This window comes from Ovis canadensis, chromosome 4 (assembly GCF_042477335.2).
Source record: "Ovis canadensis isolate MfBH-ARS-UI-01 breed Bighorn chromosome 4, ARS-UI_OviCan_v2, whole genome shotgun sequence".
NCBI lineage: Eukaryota > Metazoa > Chordata > Mammalia > Artiodactyla > Bovidae > Ovis > Ovis canadensis.
In genome coordinates this window covers 47,020,625-47,041,617 of record NC_091248.1, presented here as the reverse complement: position 1 = coordinate 47,041,617, position 20,993 = coordinate 47,020,625, and the positions used below count along the sequence as shown (strand labels likewise).

Here is a 20,993-nt window from a genome sequence, read left to right as displayed (position 1 = left end):
TTTTGGTAATGGAGGGCTTCAGCTCAGTTAATCCAGGGTCTCTTTCTCTCCCCCTTGTCCCTGGCTTGGTGTGTATTAGCAGAGGGTACGCAGCATTGCAGCACTGGGTGGGGGGCGCTGGTCTGTGTACCTCCCCTGCCCCCTGCTTCACACTGGTGACCAGAGGGGCTGGTGGCCTGCAGTTACACGGTCCAGCCTGGCTGTCCCCCTTGATCAGGACCATGTGTTTCTTCTCTCTCTCTCTCGATGATGTCTAGCCTGCCCCCTGGGAGTGTGGAGGAGCTAGGTTGCCTTCCGTCATGTCTCGGATGCGGCAGGAGACTCTGGGCTCTTACTAGGGCTTCCCTTCCTCCAATGCACCATCCAGCCAGTTCCACTCTGCTCTCCCTGGGCCGCTGTGTGGCAGGCTCCATCTGTGAACCTCCCCTTCCCGGAGCTCCAGAGAGAAAGTGGCGCAGTGCCTCAGTCTGGCCCTATATATCGCCAGGCTCCTGAGACGAGGGTCTGTCCTCCTTCCTCCCCAGATGTGGCCCTGCATGGCCGCACAATCACGTCTTACGCTCTTCTCTCCTCCCAGGCATAAGTCATATCATTCAGGAAAGCGGGAGATCAGTGCAGAAAACTCTCTCCAGTAAGCTTCCTTTCCGGCCTGTTTCTCTCCTAGACTTTGGCTTTTCTTTTAACTTGGAAACAAAGCGTTTGACATCTTTGTGTCTGCATCTTTTATGGCTGGAGGGGCTGCAGATTCCTGTTTTTCCAGGTTGTACCTCAGGTCTGGTGTAATTGTGACCAGTGCCCGCCATCCCCCACCCTCATTCACTCTCACAAATTTCCTGCTGGGGATGATTCATAATATAAACCCCTGGGTTAGAGTCGAATTCCCTTGCCTTGGGAACAACTCCCCAGCTTCCTCGGTGGCAGGCCCTGGTTGCTGAGAGAGAGAAGCGGGAGTGGGAAGGGAGACAGGAACCACTTCCTTGTAGATCCGCGATGGGCCCGCCGGCTGGTTGGGGAGCGGCAGTGTCGATTTCAAAACCAGATCCTCCCAACTCTGCCGGTGGCGCGCCTCGCTTGTGGTCGCTGTTTGAGAAGCAGAGCCGCCAAGCCTTGAAACCGGGCTTTCCGGCTTTGTGTCCTGCCCCGGCGCTGACCCCACGTCCCTTTCCCTGGTGTCGGCGGCGGCCGGGCTTCTGACCAGCCTTCTCCCTGTGGCGTGTCCCTCTCCACAGGGCTTCACGTTCGGCAAAGCGGGCGAGATCCTCACCAGGCGGCTGCGGTACCTGGTTTTCAGGTCGATGCTGAGACAGGTAGGCCTGCCGGGGATGGCGCCCGGGGGTGTGCACTGTGCCCTGTGGGGAGGCGGCGGGATTGCTGTCGGTGCCGCAGAGTGAGCCCGGGGTGCTCTGCCGGGGATGGGCTCGGGACCAGGGTCCCCGCGAGCCAGATGGCGTCTCCCAGGCAGGCTCCCCTCCGCCCTCCGCCTCAGCAGCTGTAGGCGGAGGTGATGGAAGTGATCTTCTGTGCCCCTACATCCCTCTCCACTCTTTCTTTCCTTCTCTCCCCGGGAGACCCGTGATGCTCATGTTTATTCCTGCCAAGAAGTGCCCTCTGAACCCTTTCTTTCCACAGGTCAAAAGTCAGCCCCGTGGCCCACTTGGTGCTGCTTGGTTTCTGTGCTGGGGCTTGACTGATAGGCTCGTTCAAGCTGCACTGTTCCTAGCAGATAGTGACTTAGGTCCCCCCCACTGGGCACCCTCCAGGCCCTGACAGCACATGGATGTGAATGTTTGCTTAGGGGAAGGGGGAGGGGGGTCCTAGACATGTCACTCAAAGCAGATCAGTGCAAAGGGGAATGTGTCCTTAACAATCACGCACATTTTGTCTGTGACTTTGTAACTTTCCATTTAAAAATCACTAATACAGTGATACTTCACCAGAATGCCTCAGATACACCTGGGGGGATGGGGCGGGATTTGAACCCTGGCTCAAAGCATGGTGACCCCCGGCCGCTTAAAAACAAGACTGATTATGGGGATTGCTGGCTTGGGACTGACAGAGCCAGGACCAAGTCCAGGGAGTCAGAGAGCACTGTTTGGTGTAGGGCCTCTTGTCAGGATTTTCAGTCAGAAAGATCTGAATTAGACTCAGGGCTTGGGCCCAGGGCTAAATGCCCCATTCCCCAGCCAGGCCGTAGGCCAACTCCTAGGCCCCTTATACTTTGGATTTGAGCTGAGGATTTGTGTCATACCCTCTTCGACAATTATTCAGTCTAGCCATCATGCATTAAGTGCCTTCTGCTTACAAGGCATGATATACTAGGTATTGTAAGGTCTTCAAGTCAGAGTGGTGCCTGTATACACGGCAGTTATGTTCCAATGGGGGAGACACTTAAGCACTTAACAATTTTTAAAAAGCAAATGGATATGTCCTATAATAAATTATAATGCATTATAATTAGTTTTTTCTTGAATATTTGATAAACACTGCTTTAACTGCAAATCACAGTTGAGATAACTTCTTATGACCTTAGTTATTTTTGTAACAGATACAAACTGAGACTTCAAACTCACAGTATTTTTAGTATTTTTGTATTTAAAAGTGTAAGTGGTTTTATAAATAAAGTCCTGTTTTATGTTGAATGTTAAACTTTAATCTAGATTTCTTTGATTTTTTTTAAACCCAATTCATTTATTCGGCCATAAACCATAGTCAGCTGTTTATTTGACTTCTTTATTTGAATGTCTATTAAGAATTTCATACCAACTGAGCTTTGGACACCCCTCCCACCCTTTGCCAAAGGGCTTACTCCTTACCTGCTGCTGCTGCTAAGTCGCTTCAGTCGTTTCCGACTCTGTGCGACCCCACAGACGGCAGCCCACCAGGCTCCCCCGTCCCTGGGATTCTCCAGGCAAGAACACTGGAGTGGGTTGCCATTTCCTTCTCCAGTGCATGAAAGTGAAAAGTGAAAGTGAAGTCACTCAGTCATGTCTGACTCCTAGCGACCGCATGGACTGCAGCCTACCATGCTTCTCCGTCCATGGGATTTGCCAGGCAAGAGAACTGGAGTGGGTTGCCATTGCCTTCTCCCACTCCTTACCTGCTGCTGCTGCTGCTAAGTCGCTTTAGTCATGTCCGACTCTGTGTGAACCATAGATGGCAGCCCACCAGGCTCCCCCATCCCTGGGATTCTCCAGGCAAGAATACTGGAGTGGGTTGCCATTTCCTTTTCCAATGCGTGAAAGTAAAAAGCGAAAATAAAGTCACTCAGTCATGTCCAACTCTTAGCGACCCCTAGACCCCAATATCAGTAAATGGCCCCTCCATTCTGCCAGTTGCTCAGGTTACAGTCCTAGGAGTTGTCCTTGTCTCCTCTTCTCTGTCCGATATTACAACAACCTCCTAACCCATCTCACTGCCTCAATCCTTATCCTAGTCCACTAGGTTCATTGCCCAAGAACCAAAATCATTCTTCCAAGATAAAAGTTAAATCACATCCCTCTGCTTAAAAGCTGCTGAAAGCTGCCCATATCTCTCAGGGTAAAATCTGGAATCTTGTTTGGTGTTTTTTTTTTTTTTTTTTTTGTCCATGTGATACAGCTTGTGGGATCTTAGTTCCCTGACCAGGGATTGAACCTGGGTCCTCAGCAGTGAAAGCATGGAGTCCTAGCCACTGGACCACCAGGGAATTCCCCAAATCTGGAATCTTTGCATTTGCCAGTAAAGTCACAAACTCTGTGTCCCCTCTACCTCCCCAGACCTCATCTCCTAGAGCTTCACCTCATTCCCCATACACAGTCTACTCTCTACACATTGGCTGACGTAAGTGGATATGGGGGTAGGGAAGAGGGAGAGCCCAGTGAGAATGGATGTCTTCTGTCTGTACAGAAGAGGCAGCTTCTGCACATTTACATAGAGGTGCTTTTAAGGCTGGTGACCACATTTACACTTTCTTGCTTGTATGTGAGCGGATCAGAAATGCCTCTGCCTCGGGGCTTTTGCACGTGCTGTTCTTTCCTTGTCCAGATACTCTCATCTCTCTGTACTCAGGTCTCTGCTCAAAGGTCACCTGAGCAAGGCCTTCTCTCTCACCTCCCCAATCTATAAAATGGTGCCTCCGCCAACTTTTTTTCCCTTCTTACCCCATTCTGTTTTTCTTCTAGCATTTATTACCCCTTGGCATGGTGTATATTAATTTGTGGCTTCTGTCCCTGGAATCTGGGCTTCATGAAAGCAGCAACTCTGTCATTTTTGTTCAGTGTTGAATAGGTCCAACATTTAGCAAGTATGTTTGGAACAGAGTAGACACTCAGAATTTTTTTGAGAGATAATCTCTTTATGACTTTATTAAGTCCCTTTCTTATCTACTCAGTGTCAAATCCTAAGTGCTTAATGTAGGAGATAAGGGCACCCTATCAGTGCTCTTGAGCTGAAGGTCTCATGCATCAGGCTTTAAGATAATGAAATGAGTTTCTCTGCCACAGGATGTGAGCTGGTTCGATGACCCTAAAAACACCACGGGAGCACTGACGACCAGGCTTGCCAATGACGCCTCTCAAGTTAAAGGGGTATGACAGCCTCCTTTCTGCTGATTGTCCTAATGGGCCATTTAGAATTTGAGCATGAAACTAATTCTCTCCCTACAGTTAATTCTCATCATCATTTAGAAAATGTCAAACCTTTAACCTATGCAATATATCATGTGCCTTACAGAAAATAATATTATCTATTTAAATATCATATGCTGTATCACTATAATAGTGATAACTTTTGAGCTTTGTTTGTTATTTTTCATCTTATTCATGCTATTATCTAAATACATGTAGAAGGATAATTACTTAAAAAGGAAGTGTTTATCAGTGTATCATGCAAGCCCAGTCTTTTTTTTATTTTATCTTTTCAGTCTGTTTTAATGCTTTGCTAATCCCCAGAAAATTGTAATTGCTACTGAAAATAAGTGTGTGTAGTTGCTGTAAGAAAGTTTAGGGGCACTGAATTCAGAAGGGAGGGAAGAAAATCTAGACAAAGGTTGAAAGAAATGAAGAGTATGAAAAAATTAAAATAAGGGTAAAAGGAACAATTCTGTCAGACTGTAAAACTTAAATTCTGCTGCTGCATGAATCTCTTTAATTAATATAACTAGAAACTGTTAAACCAGCAGGTTTTGATTGGTGGGTAAAGTGACAGTCTTTTCTTTAACTGTACCATGTGTGCAGCCGAGTTGCTTCAGTCGTGTCTGAGTCTTTGCGACTCTATGGACTGTGGCCCACCAGGCTCCTCTGTCCATGAGGATTCTCCAGGCAAGAACACTGGAGCAGGTTTCCGTGCCCTCCTCCAGGGGATCTTCCTGACCCAGGGACTGAGCCCACGTCTGTTATGTCTCCTGCAGTGGCAGGCAGGTTCTGCACCACTAGTGCCACCTGGTCTGTTTATGACAAAAATCCACAGGATAATGTGGAATTTGGGCGGGGGGAGCATGTGATCTCTGCTACGTCTTTACCTCCCTTGAACTGTATCAATCTTTAGCTTTTAATCTTTCTGTAAGAGTACTATGATTACATTTCTTTTAACTAATACATGGGGCTTCTGTAAGGATAAATTCAGTTATGAATGTGAAAGCGCATACAGAGTTATAAAATCACAATAAAATCTTAGGCATTGTTATTTTAATACAGATCTCTTTGCTTAAAGCAAACACATCAAGAGAGATTGAGGTTTAGGTCAAACTGTACAGAATCTAATAGAACAGAATGTAAACATCACTTGAAATAACTTTGAACTTCCTCAACAGACAATAATGTTGCCCTTATGAAGTCCTCACAGGATGTCAGATTGTCGTAAGTGCTATGGGAAAAATGGCTGCAGGATACGCTGTTAGGGCATGGTGGGGAAGGAGGGCCTCAGTCTCAGTGGTATGGTGACGTACTCAAGAGGCATGAAGGAAGGAAAGTTGCTAGCCCTGTAGATGTCTAGACTGGCATGTTCTCTAACAGAAATCAGCAAGTGCAAAGCCCCTGAGGCTCCTGGAGCCTGTATTTCCACAACTGGTCCTAAAACAGCAAGGAAGATAGTATAGTTGGGAATAAAAGGAGTGAAAGGAAATGTTGTAAGTTGAGATCAACAGCATATCGGAAACTATATGAGAAACCATTGTCGAGTTTTGAACATAGTAGGTACATGATCTGAAAATTCTGAAGACTGCTGTGTGAATAGGCTAAAGGGGCCAGGGAGAGGCAGAGAGATTATTGCAGTAATCCAGGGGGAGGGAAGATAGTGTTTTAGACTAGGATAGTCATAGTGAAAGTGATGACAAAATCAAATTGGGTATAGTTTGAAGAAATAGCCAACAGAATTTGTTGAGTGGCTGAATGTGGTTATGAGATATAAGAAAAAGGAGATTTAAGGATGACTCCAAAATTTTGGATCTGCGCAACTGAAGAAATGGAATTACTTTTTAATGAAACCAGAAACCTGTGAAAAGGGTTGTGTTTGGGACATGGTGCATGTGAGATGCCCACAGTAGATGGGAGATGTCCTGATGGCAAATAGGTTTGCAAGCCTGGAGGTTAACAGAAATGTCTGGAAATAAACATTAGGAGATTTTTCATCCCATGGGTGGCTTTTAAAGCCACAAGTCAGGAGGAGATAGCCAAGGGAGCATGGGTGATAGAGAAAACAGCATAGTCTGAGCTCAGCTACGAGGATGACCCAGCAAAGAAGAGCAAGAATTCTTGGCTGTTGAGGGAGATGGGCAGTATCCTAGAACAACATGAGAAAGCATTTTAAGGAGAGAGCAGTCTAGGGTCTCAAATCCTGCTGATAAGCATGCAAGACAAGCATACATTGTACAGTGTTGTAAGACTTTCTGGTAAGTGGGGCAGGGAAATGGGGTGGTAGGTAGAAGAAGATGTAATGTATTACTCTACTTTATTTTTAATTTAAGCTAGCATAAGATGATAGCTGATTCACATTGTACAGTAGAAATGAACACAACATTGTAAAGCAGTTATCCTCCAGTAGAAAAAAAAAGACTAAAATTTCATAAGTGCAAATACTAATAACTTTCAAAATATAAAATGACAATAAATAAATTAGCATGAGGATCTGTCCACAAGCTTGGGGTTAATCTATTGTGCTGGCTCCTTGGAAGGGCAATTCCTGGGGATAATGATCTCTGGGGACAAATTGTGTCCTGAAGTTTCCTAAAGCCAGTATTCCCTAGCTAAACTTTGCTTCCATAACTTCAGTGTCTCTTTCACAGAGACATTGCCACATGTGTTCAGGTGCTTCCCACCGACACACATGCCCCACATCCTGTCTGGTGTGGAGGACTCATCCTGGAGGAAGCCCACTAATTCTGTCCCTTGCAGCCTAACATTGAGCAGATGCTGCCTGGATGCTGTGCTGGTGGTCAGGCCTTCATAAATTCCTCTGGAGTCAAGCTTTCATAAATTCCTCTGGAGTCAGGCCTTTCCTGTCTTTGTAGAACTGTGCTCAGTCCTTCTCCTCTGCAGTGTTGTTGGCGGGGCCCTTGGCCACGTCCAGGAACTCCATTCTGTCTAATTGCCTGTTGGGGTCGGCCGTCTAGAGCTTCTCGCTTGTTTCCCCAAAGGCGTCCCCAACTCCCACTGTCACGCCCCCAGCAGCAGGAGCCACTCTGAGTCAGAACTGTTCTCCAGAGGGTAAAGCAGTGGCTGAAAGAGACCAGGGAAGAGGAGGCAAGAAGATAGGGGCGCTTCACCAGAACCAGGAAGCTCAGAATAGCTGTTGTCACAAATTGGCTGAGAGAGGACAGTTGAATCCCCTCCATGCCACCAACTGACCTGCCTATGATGGTGGATATGTGTGCTGTATTTGTATAAATGTATACACATACATACACACACGGGGCTCCCCAGGTGGCCCAAGTGGCCAAGAATCTGCCTTCTATGGAGGAAATGCAAGAGATACGGGTTCGATCCCTGGATCGGGAAGATCCACTGGAGGAGGAAATGGCAGCCCACTCCAGTTTTCTTGGCTGGAAAAGTCCATGGACAGAGGAGCCTGTCGGGCTACAGTCCATGGGGTTGCAGAGAGTTGGACACGACTGAGCATGCTCGAAAAGTGAATACATACACATACATATACATATGCATGTGTGTATCTATTTTACAGTAGGAAGTAGTATAATTTATATATATATAAATATGTTAGGCAAGCAATGCTGTCAAAAATCATTGCCACATAAAACAGGGCAAACTCAAGTCTGTGTGTATATAGTTAGTAATGATGTTCATCTAATTTTTTCATATTTAACTTCACCATCAATGATTTTCTCCAAGGTATTGATATTTTTGAGTAAGTAGCTTGCTTAATCCTGCTAATCATAAATCAGAAGAAAACTTTTATTTTCTTTCAAAAGTCTCAACATTTTGCCTATGAAATGATGGGCTGTTTAATTTTCATAGAAGGGTTAGAATTTTGAGGAAAAAAGCAAATAAGAGCCGCATAGAAGTCAAAAGAAGCTATTTTAGAAAGAAAATTTCTGGAGAAGAGGGATGAGAGAAAGATGAAATGTTCTTAATTTCAAAAGGAGGTTTGGGAAATAGCCTTTTTTTTTCCTAGTAAACACACATATTTTAAAATTGGGTTTCAAGCGATATGATGGTGATCTGAGGAGGAAATAAATAACAGGGAAGGGAGAGACCGGAAAAAGTGGTTAGAAAAATGTGCATAGGGGGGTGGGGAGATTTCAGTGAGAGACTTAGTGAGTTTCAGATATTAGAGCATTTTTGCCCTAAACTTGTTTCACTCTTGGGCTCTGGCGTTAGAATGTTACCTGCCCTCCTCCTCACTGCTGAAATGAAAAATTTCTGGCTTCTAGTAATCTATGCTCTCCCTTGGAGTGTTCTAGAGACTCTTTTTCTGTATGAAGAATAGATACTGGGATGGTGAATGTGTCATTAGAATAAAGAACAGTAACCAGGGCAATGTCACCGGAAGCATTTAATCATACTATGCCAAGGGGCTTACTTCCCCGCCAGCTTAAGGTTCTAGGCTTTTTGGATCATCTTTCATGAAGCATCTTTGATCCATTTTACTCATTTCTGTGGCCTTGGCTGCCATCCTCAGTGAAACATGTATGTATATGAAAGCTTAGGTACTGGAGTAATTTATCTGCTGTGAACTTGGGGTATATTCTGAGTGCTTCTTGCAGTCGGGTGCTGTGTGAAATGAGTTCTGAGTAGGGTTTGTGGATACTGGAAAAGGAACAGTCTCCATCTTGCCTGTGCCACAGACTCTTTTCAGATTATAACCCTTGACTTTGAAATTGAAAATGTGCAAATACAGAGCTGATTTGAAAGGCCGCTCCGCTCTGACTTATGCCAGATACGGCTAACCCTCCCTTTATATAAGCTCAGTGATGGCATCAGATAAAAATAAATGCCGTTTCTTGCAGCCCTGGTGCAATTCCTTGGTATAGAATTTAATTATAGAGCTATTGGTAGTTTTTAAATACTGTTTCCCCCTAGTTACTGGTTTGGTGTTTATACCAACATAAGTTTCAAATGATGTCAGAAGGTTGACATTGAGGCAGGGGGCTTGGAAAGAATTTGTCTTAAAACTCAGAGCCGCCAGAAGCTTTGGTTATTAATCAGTGTACCTAGTCATTTTGGGGTTGGAAAAAATTTGACCAAGGCCCCAGAGGAGGAAATGACCATTCTAGACTGTTCTCCATCATTAATCTTTCCCTTAGAATGGCCCCACTCAGGCAGAGGAAATTTCGAGAGTTGATAAGACATGGGCCAGAGCAGGAATTTGGAAAGGCTTGAGGTTATGAGGTGTTTCCAGGGTAAGGGAGGGAAGTGTAGAGTAGTGAAGCAAATTGACTTTGTATTTTGACTTCTGACTTTTCAGTTGGAAATAACTGAAAGCTTCTGACAGTTATGCTTCAGGCTCCTTCTGGCATGTAAACTGAAGGTTCTGATGTCTGCTTAGTATTGTAAATTTAAATTTCATAACATTCAGCTCTGGGTATTTTTTTTTGGACACAGTCTCTCTAGCTCTACCTTAGTCGTGTCCAACTCTTTTGAGACCCCATGGACTGTAGCTCACCAGGCTCCTCTGTCCATGGGATTCTCCAGGCAAGGATATTGGAGTGGGTTGCCATTTCCTACTCCAGGGTACCTTCCTGACCCAGGGGTGAAACCTGCCTCTCCTGCATTGGCAGGTGGATTCTTGACCACTCTACCACCTGGGAAGCCCTCTAAACACAATAAGCATCTCAAATAAGCCACAAAATATGGTTCAATATTAGGCTTAAATTATGGGTAGTTATGCATCTAACATTGGAAGTTTCCAACAGTCGCAGTTGAAAGTAATTGTCAGACTATTTTATCTTGCTAATTTGCAGAGTTTGCTTTAGGGATCATGGTGTCATTGTTTAATGAAAAGTTTAGTGGTATTAAAAAACAAATGAGATAGAAATATGTAATTGAATTCTGAATTATTGATCTACTTTCAGTATTTATTCTGAAGTCATGGAAATCCTCATCTGGGAAACCAAATAAAGTTACATGTAAACTTTTACTACTAACTTATTAGCTCATAACCGGGGAGATGAGATTTTCACAAAGCTGAATTTTCATAATCACTAAGAAATACATAAGCATGAACTTTAGAGATGATCGGGAGGTGTCTCTCTAACAGTGTTTTCTGTTCGTTTTGCAGGCTATAGGTTCCAGGCTTGCTGTAATTACCCAGAATATTGCAAATCTTGGCACAGGCATTATCATATCCCTCATCTATGGCTGGCAGTTAACACTTCTGTTAGCAATTGTACCCATCCTTGCAGTAGCAGGAGTTATTGAAATGAAAATGCTGTCTGGACAAGCCCTGAAAGATAAGAAAGAGCTGGAAGGTGCTGGGAAGGTGAGTCAAATGAGATAAAATTTCTGACCTGGGTAGAGTAAAATATTCTAAGCAGTGTTGTTCTGTTAGTCATGGCTACTTTCTATGCTCTGAGGATGGCTTTGGTTTTTGTTTATTTGGCTGTGCTGAGTCTTCGTTGTGGCCTGTGAACTTAGTTGCAGTATGTGGGATCTTAGTCCCTGGACCAGGGATTGAACCTTGGCCCCCAGCATTAGGAGCACAGGGGTCTTAACCACTGGACCACCAAAGCAGTCTTATTTGACACTTACTCAGCAGATTGCAAACTGAAGAAAAGTAGCAAAACCAATTCTTAGACTCACAGACTGAAGACTCATTTTGTTGGACTTTTCTACTGCTGCTGCTAAGTCGCTTCAGTCACCCGACTCTGTGTGACCCCATAGACAGCAGCCCACTAGGCTCCTCTGTCCCTGAGATTCTCCAGGCAAGAACACTGGAGTGGGGTTGCTGCTTCCTTCTCCAGTGCATAAAAGTGAAAGTGAAGTCGCTAAGTCATGTCTGACTCCTAGCGACCCCATGGACTGCAGCCTACCAGGCTCCTCCGTCCATGGGATTTTCCAGGCAAGAGTAGTGGAGTGGGTTGCCATTGCCTTCTCCGTGGACTTTTCTAGTTACAGACAATTGTTTTCATATCACTTTTTTTTAAATTTAAATTTATTTATTTTAATTGGAGGCTAATTACTTTACACTATTGTATTGGTTCTGCCACACATCAACATGAATCCACCATCGGCATACACGTGTTCCCCATCCTGAACCCCCCCTCCCACCTCCCTCCCCATACCATCATTCTGGGTCATCTCAGTGCACCAGCCCCAAGCATCGAACCTGGACTGGTGATTCGTTTCTTATATATTATACATATTTCCATGACATTCCCCCGAATCATCCCACCCGCTCCCTCTCCCAATGAGTCCAAAAGACTGTTCTATACATCTGTGTCTCTTTTGCTGTCTTGCATACAGGGTTATCATTACCATCTTTCTAAATTCCATATATATGCATTAGTATACAGTATTGGTGTTTTTCTTTCTGGCTTACTTCACTCTGTATAATCAGCTCCAGTTTCATCTACCTCATTAGAACTGATTCAAATATATTCTTTTTAATGGCTGAGTAATACTCCATTATGTATATATACCACAGCTTTCTTATCCATTCATCTGCTGATGGACATCTAGGTTGCTTCCATGTCCTGGCTATTATAAACAGTGCTGCAATGAACATTGGGGTACATGTGTCTCTTTCAGTTCTGGTTTTCTTGGTGTGTATGCCCAGCAGTGGGATTGCTGGGTCATAAGGCAGTTCTGTTTGCAGTTTTTAAGGAATCTCCACACTGTTCTCCATAGTGGCTGTACTAGTTTGCATTCCCACCAACAGTGTAAGAGGGTTCCCTTTTCTCCACACCCTCTCCAGCATTTATTGCTTGTAGACTTTTGGATCACAGCCATTCTGACTGGCGTGAAATGGTACCTCATTGTGGTTTTGATTTGCATTTCTCTGATAATGAGTGATGTTGAGCATCTTTTCATGTGTTTGTTAGCCATCCGTATGTCTTCTTTGGAGAAATGTCTATTTAGTTCTTTGGCCCATTATTTGATTAGGTCGTTTATTTTTCTGGAATTGAGCTGCAGGAGTTGCTTGTATATTTTTGAGATTAGTTCTTTGTCCATTGCTTCGTTTGCTATTATTTACTCCCATTCTGAAGGCTGTCTTTTCGCTTTGCTTATAGTTTCCTTTATTGTGCAGAAGCTTTTAATTTTAATTAGGTCCCATTTGTTTATTTTTGGTTTTATTTCCAATATTCTGGGAGGTGGGTCATAGAGGATCCTGCTGTGATGTATGTCGGAGAGTGTTTTGCCTATGTTCTCCTCTAGGAGTTTTATAGTTTCTGGTCTTATGTTTAGATCTTCAATACATTTTGAGTTTAATTTCATAATTTGTATGGAAATACAAAAAACCTCGAATAGCCAAAGCAATCTTGAGAAAGAAGAATGGAACTGGAGGAATCAACCTGTCTGACTTCAGGCTCTACTACAAAGCCGCAGTCATCAAGACAGTATGGTACTGGCACAAAGACAGAAATATAGATCAATGGAACAAAATAGAAAGCCCAGAGATAAATCCACACACCTATAGACACCTTATCTTTGACAAAAGAGGCAAGAATATACAATGGATTAAAGGCAATCTCGTTAACAAGTGGTGCTGGGAAAACTGGTCAACCACTTGTAAAAGAATGAAACTAGAACACTTCATATCACTTTTTCTCCTTCCTTCCCCTTTCTCCAGAGTTGCTTTATTGAGGAAAGGAGGCCTATTTAATTAGATGTGGGGAGGGGAGATTTTAAAAAACTTGAAAAGTCTTACAGGTATTCACTCTAACTGGCTAAAATATTATCACTCTTTCCCCATCATTACACCTCCTCCCTTCATGCTATCTGTGTTTGCTGTCTGTTGTTGTTGTTGTTAGTCGCTCAGTCATGTTCGACTGTTTGCAACCCCATGGACTATAGCCTGCGAAGCTCCTCTGTCCATGGGATTTCCCAGGCAAGAATAACTGGAGTGGGTTGTCATTTCCTTCTCCAGGAGGTCTTCCCAACCCGGGGATCAAACCTGTGTCTCCTGTTTCCTGTATTGGCAAGCGAATGCTTTACCACTGCCTGAACCACCTGGGAAGCCCCGTTCACCCTTCACCCTAACGCATTTTGCTGGGGATGCGGGAAGCATGTTGCATGCTTGCCTGTTTGTTATTGTTGCTTGATTTGCATTTTGAATCTCCCTTTTTTTTCCCCAAAAGTTTTACTTTATATTGGAGTATAGTTGATTAACACTGTTGTGTTAGTTTGAGGTGTGCAACAAAGTGATTCAGTTACACATGTATCTGTTCTTTGTCAACTTCTTTCTTCGCTTAGGTTATTACCGAGTTTTGAGTGGAGTTGTTGTTTTGAGCAGATGCGTATACGGCAGTTGCTCTACTCCTCAGGGTGGCCTGTGAGACAGGTTCTTCTATTACCTCCTTTCGCAGGGGAGGCTGAGGCACAGGCAGGTAATGCCACAGTGCCTTAGAGCTCATACGTTTCAGAGCCACGATTCAAACCCAGACAGTCATGCTCCCAAGTTGTACCTCAATTAAGAAACAAAGAGGTCTTTGACGTATACAGACTACCATGTGTAAAATACATAGCTGGTGGGAAGCTGCTGTTTAACACAGGTAACTCAACTCAGTGCCCTGTGCTGACCTAGATGAGTAGGATGGAGGGGAAGCGGGAGGCTCAGAAGGAAGGTGGTATACGTACACTTGGAGCTGATTCACATTGTTGTACAGAGGAAACCAACACAACATTGTAAAGCAGTTATCCTCCATTAAAAAAAATAAAACAGAGTCTGCTGATGGTGGAGCATAGTCTGATATCACATGATCTGTATCACTGCAGAAATGAGTGGTCAGAGCCGAGCTCCCTCAGAACTAGGCCTACCATCTAGGATAGGGTGACATCTACCTGTGGACCCTCCAAGGTCCCTAAGAGTCAAGGCAGTGACCCGGGCAGATCCAGTGGCCTTGGGTCCTTTGTCTCTGGACCAGGCAGCTCACCAATAAGGGTGATGAAACGGGTCCTTTGGTTGGTTATCAGCACTCACACTTTTTCCGTTGCCTCCCTGCTATCTCCTCTGACTTTCTGTACCCTGTGTCCTTGGGATTCCTTCAGGAAACTTCTTTGGATCAGCTTTAGTGCTTCTTGGTGATTGTCTGGGGGAGAAGGTCCTCATGTGAGGTTTCCCTTTGGTCCTGAAGTCAAGCAGCATGGTGCTGGCCCTCGGACATTGGCTGTGGTCAGGCCCAGGTGACGTTGGCCCCTGGCAGGCAGTCCGTCCTGTGACCAGTCACTCCATTTAACCCTGTCCTTTGTGGGATTTTCCCCTGTGGTGTTGATTCATCTAATGAGAAGATGGAAAAGCGTGCACATGAAGAAAGTGCATTACTGTTTCTGGTGTCATCGTTTACGGAGGTGTTCAAAGTGCCCCAGAGAGGAGGTTCAGGTTGTTTGTAGGAGGAAGACCAGTCAGAAGCTGATTCATTGCAAGCCACAGGTTTTCCGTCGAAGTGTTGTGTTAGCTTTAAGACTCTGGTAATTTGTTGGAAGTCGGGCAGGTGAAGGGGTGCAGATGGAAACAGATATGTTTGAGTTTAGCAGGTTTTCTGGATAAAGGTTGGGAGTGAGGTAAATGCTCTAAATCAGTGGTGGTTCATGAGAGACATGAAAGCAGGTAGGGGAAGTGATTGCTGCACCAACCAGTCTGCTACTGCTGCTGCTAAGTCGCTTCAGTCATGTCCAACTCTGTGCGACCCCATAGACGGCAGCCCACCAGGCTCCCCGATCCCTGGGATTCTCCAGGCAAGAACACTGGAGCAGGTTGCCATTTCCTTCTCCAATGCATGAAAGTGAAAAGTGAAAGTAAAGTCGGTCAGTTGTTTCTGACTCCTAGCAACCCCATGGACTACAGCCTACCAGGCTCCTCCGTCCATGGGATTTTCCAGGCAAGAGTACTGGAGTGGAGTGTCATTGCCTTCTCCAACCAACCAGTCTATGAAATAGTAAGTCAGCTCCCATCTGATCGTCACTCTCAGGCTACCAGTTATTGATTGTTTATTATTTACCAGGCATCATGCTAAGAATGCTACATGTTCTCACTTGATACTCTCAATAACCCTTTTGAATTACCCTGTTAGATTATAAAACTCAGGGTTCAGAGGAGTCAGGTAACTTACCCAAAGTCACATAGCAGCAGCCTAATTGGTCTGTCTGTCCGCTTTTTATATTTGTCTCAGAGGCCTCAGTCATCTCTTATAAACACAAATAAGATCTTGCTAACCTCCACCCGTCTAGTGACTTCTGATCACACTGGCAATAAAATCAACCCTGGATTATGAAACTCTGCGTGAGCCAGCCCATGATGACTGCTCTGACCCTGTCTTGCACTGCTGTCTGCCTCATCCACTCTGCCCTGGCCTCATGGGCCTCCTTTCAGTTCCTACAAAACTCCAAGCTGGTTCCCTCTGATCTTCATAGCTCTTCTGAGAGGTCTCTCCTGATGTTCAAGTTCATTCCTGACACTTTTCTGCACTTGCTGTTTCTTTCCTATTTGTTTATTGATTAATGACTGTCTTCCCTACTAAGGTGGGGACCAGTAGCATATCTGCTGTTTCCCTTAGAAGGACGGATCAGGTCCAGGATTGCAGAGCAGGACTGTGTGATCTCAGAGCTGGCTCTTAAAACCTCTACACTGCTCGTGATCTCTGCCCCATTGATGTCTGTCACATTATTCATGAATGAACATTTTTATAGAATAGATGCTTTTTCTTCTTTAGAAATAAAAGCCGTAATCACACTTGAGTTGCTACAAGGGTAGAAAGAGAAGTGTGAGGTTTTTCAGGAAATGTATGCATATTTTTTGCATTCCTAAAAATTATTTAGTACATGATGTTTTCTGAGGGAAACCCAGTGCTATTGATATTTCCTCCTCTTGAATTACAACTTCTCTCTCCTCACAGTGGTTACTGAGTCTCTATGTAAAATCTGGAGCAAATGAAGCTGTGAGGATGCAGAATACTAATTAAGCCTTTTCCTAATTTCTTCTTGTGTGACAAGATGAAGATGATTGTGCAGTGATTATATTATTTTACTCACTATTCAAGGTGTGTAACTCATGAACTCTCACTTTTATTGGGCTTTCCACACACTCTATACAGTGATGACGTTACAAACCAAACAATACGTACTGGCATTAGAAAAAATGTGCCCAGAAAATAAGTATTTCTTAAAATCATTACATTGAAATTCACAGTAAAGTCTGGTTTTTTTTCAGCAGACAGTTTTAAAGATTGCTGAATTTTCTTAACTAGTGAAAAAAAAAAGCTTTTTGTTTGAAGCCTTATAAATGAAAATATTTCTGCCAACGATTATCTCTGAGGGTTTGACTGGAGGTGGATTTTTTCCTAACTTTTTGCTTTCTGCACTGTTAGTATTTTCTAAAATAAGTATAATTTTTATAATATGTAAAGAATTGCATAAAATAGTTTAACATAAATTGAATCTGGACATTTCCCTGTATTTGTTAGTAGCTTATGGTAAACTTGAGATGCAGATTACACCACCCTTATGGCAGAAAGTGAAGAGGAACTCAAAAGCCTCTTGATGAAAGTGAAAGAAGAGAGTGAAAAAGTTGGCTTAAAGCTCAACATTCAGAAAACGAAGATCATGGCATCTGGTCCCATCACTTCATGGGAAATAGATGGGGAAACAGTGGAAATGCTTACTCCTTGGAAGAAAAGTTACGACCAACCTACATAGCATATTGAACAGCAGAGACATTACTTTGCCAACAAAGGTCCGTCTAGTCAAGGCTATGGTTTTTCCAGTGGTCATGTATAGATGTGAGAGTTGGACTGTGAGGAAAGCTGAGCACCGAAGAATTAATGCTTTTAAACTGTGGTGTTAGAGAAGACTCCTGAGAGACCCTTGGACTGCAAGGAGATCCAACCAGTCCATTCTGAAGGAGATCAGCCCTGGGATTTCTTTGGAAGGAATGATGCTAAAGCTGAAACTCCAGTACTTTGGCCACCTCATGGGAAGAGTTGACACATTGGAAAAGACTCTGATGCTGGGAGGGATTGGGGGCAGGAGGAGAAGGGGATGACAGAGGATGAGATGGCTAGATGGCATCACGGACTCAATGGACGTGAGTTTGAGTGAACTCCAGGAGTTGGTGATGGACAGGGAGGCCTAGCATGCTGCGATTCATGGGGTCGCAAAGAGTCGGAGACGACTGAGCGACTGAAATAAACTATGATAAACTTAGTTCAGTCTTGTTGGCCTGCTGGGTCAGAATATAATATTTTTAACTTTATTTTTAAATTACTTTTTTTGTTTTTAAGAATATGGTATTAATTTCTTTCTTCTAGTAGCCTTTTGCATTAGTCTTTAAAACCAACAATGTCCTATCAAATATTCACTATTATCTTTGAAGTTAGGTATTGGTGTAGGATTCAGTAAAGAATCAGTGAGATTTTGGATTTGTGATTTTTGTGCCATAAATCACTCTCATATAATTGAATTTGTCCGTATTAGAGTCAGTTCTGACCAGGGAAGAGGCCAGAGAAAGGAAGAACATCTTAATATGGGTAATTTCTCTTAGTGATTTATAATTTAGACTTACAATCTAAAAATTATTTGTCTTAAAATTAGAGCTAAAAGGGACTCCAGAGACCCTCTTGTCTACCCTCATTTTATAGATGAGGAGAATAAGACAGAGAGATGTTTTAAGGTCCGATGCTGAAGCAGGCTGAAATATCATTTTGTATTATACTCTGGTGTTTTCTGTATTTTCTATAGCCTTTTTACCCAGACTCTAAAAAGTGGTAAATGATGTATTTGTCCTAATGAGATAGCCTTGTTGGAAGTTAACTTTTACCTAAAACATAATCAAATGATAGTAACTTTCTGGAAAACAAATTGTTAATATGTGCTATACTACTTAAAAATTAGTTTATTTTCCTTGACTTTGTTAATTCACTTTTAAGAATGTCTAAGAAAATAATTTAATAGGGACGTAAATGTGCAAGGATGTTTTCACAGCATTCTTTTTAATAAGAATGGAAAACTGTTCAGTAAAAGCTTTGTTCAGTGGCCCTTTAAACAACCCATTGTTAATATATATATTTAATAACCTTGGAAAAAGCTTTTGATATTTGTTAAAGCAAAAATAAGACTTTAAAGTCAAACATAGAACTGCAGCCCAATTTTGTTAAACAGGTATATTTTTAGAAAATAACAGCACGTAAGCTATTATGTAAAGTACACCAATATGTAATTTTCATTATCTTCTTTATCTTTTCAGTACTTTCCAAATATTCTTTAGTTGTCTCAAATGATGATTATGCACAGAAAAATATAAACATTATATTATATATTTTTAATAATAGCAATTATAATGATATTATAATAATTTATGTATAATAATTATGAACTTGAAATGTGACCATCATAGAAGAGAGAGTACTTCAATAGAGGTAAAATACTGAATTCTCAGGTTACTTTCACTCCTGTAAAGCTATGTGGCTTTAGGTAAGGGTCTTCATCTGTTGACACTTGAGAATCTCTTTCTGCAGAGAGGAGTTTAAATTAGCTCATGTTCTTTCCAGATCTAAACCTCAATTTGATAAGTTACTTAGTATCTCTTTCCATAGCAAAGAAACTTGGAAGTCATAATAAATATTATTTAATATATAATATTAATCTCTCTAGTGGAATTCCAACTCATTGCCACTGTTGGCTTTTGTACCTTTAGTGACGGAGTGTTCTCTATTACAGATTGCCACTGAAGCGATAGAAAACTTCCGGACTGTTGTTTCTTTGACTCGGGAGGAGAGATTTGAATATATGTACGCCCAGAGTTTGCAGGTACCATACAGGTAATAGCCACTGACGAGTAGGAGGCAAGTATGGGGAGTTTTTCAATCATCAGGTTTGTTTTCAGGAAAATTAATTTGACCAGAAGGTAGGGAGTAAGTGGAGAGACTTCTAGAAGGGAACCAATTGGGAAGCAGTTGTATTTCTCCTACTTTTGCATTCCAGTCCCCCATAATGAAAAGGAAATCTTTTTGGGGTGTTAGTTCTAGAAGGATTTGTAGGTCTTCATAGAACCGTTCAACTTTAGCTTCCGGTCCCATCCCTTCATGGCAAATAGATGGGGAAACAGTGGAAACAGTGACTGACTTTATTTTTCTGGGCTCCAAAATCACTGTGGATGGTGATTGCAGCTATGAAATTAAAAGACGCTTGCTCATTGGAAGGAAAGTTATGACCAACTTTGATAGCATATTCAAAAGCAGAGACATAACTTTGCCAACAAAGGTCCATCTAGTCAAGGCTATGGTTTTTCTAGTAGTCATGTATGGATGTGAGAGTTAGGACTATAAAGAAGGCTGAGTGCAGAAGAACTGATGCTTTTGAACTGTGGTGTTGGAGAAGACTCTTGAGAGTCCCTTGGACTGCAAGGAGATCCAACCAGTCCATCCTAAAGGAGATCAGTCCTGGGTGTTCATTGGAGGGCCTGATGTTGAAGCTGAAACTCACATACTTTGGCCACCTGATGCGGAGAGCTGACTCATTTGAAAAGACTCTGATGCTGGGAAAGATTGAGGGCAGAAGGAGAAGGGGACAACAGAGGATGAGATGGTTGGATGGCATCACCGACACAATGGACATAGGTTTGGGTGAACTCCAGGAGTTAGTGTGGACAGGGAGGCCTGGCGTGCTGTGCTTCATGGGGTCACAAAGAGTTGGACACGACTGAGCGACTAAACTGAACTGTAATTCTCCAAGAGAGGAATCACAGGACCTAACCTAAGGCAAGGACATCTCTGAGGTAGATCCAGTGAGAACAAGTAACCGAGGGCAGGGGAGGGAGCGAGGATACTGAGAATGCCTCTGACCCTGTGTTTGCGTCATGACCCTACTACAAGATCCTGCTGGGAATGAGTTCTTTGTGGAACATGAAATTCAGGGTGTCTGTGAGGCTTGAGGGGGTGCTTCCTGAGGACACCCTCCCTTCCTTGTTCTCTTTACCTGTCTCCAGTGCAGACCCTTTGTCCTTTAATGAACTCACAGTGAGTGCTCTAAAAAGTGACGTGGATACGAGCAGGCTCGACCTCTTTGACCCTCTTGTTTCTTATACGATGAAAGGAGCAGACTTGGGTTTTGTAATAGAGCCTTTTTAAAGGAAAAAAATTGTTTAAATCCCAGTCCTCGAAACAGAAGCAGAGGTGCTCTGCTTGAAACAGGCCCACTCACCAGTCTGCGCCCACACCACCCAGCTCCATGTGGCTCAAAACCACACATGTTAACTCCCTGGGGGCGCCTTCCCTAAACCCCCAGAGGGTTAGTGCCTCCTCCTCTCTTGCTGTAATGTGTTACAAGGGAAACTTCCACTGCATGAGTCATCCAGCTTAGCTCCTGGGTCCCCAAGGACAAGAACATAGCTGGCACCTCTGCATGGCCCTTCAC

The 20,993-nt window shown here is 43.4% G+C and overlaps 1 protein-coding gene across 1 annotated transcript in view; it reads left to right on the top strand.

Annotated features, from left to right (window-relative positions):
* LOC138439218 (ATP-dependent translocase ABCB1-like) overlaps window positions 1-20,993 on the top strand; it is a 48,747-nt gene that overhangs the window by 9,313 nt on the left and 18,441 nt on the right. The window contains 4 exon segments of the mRNA XM_069587697.1: window positions 1,230-1,307; window positions 4,482-4,565; window positions 10,708-10,908; window positions 19,299-19,399. Coding sequence (XP_069443798.1) covers window positions 1,230-1,307; window positions 4,482-4,565; window positions 10,708-10,908; window positions 19,299-19,399 — 464 coding nt within the window.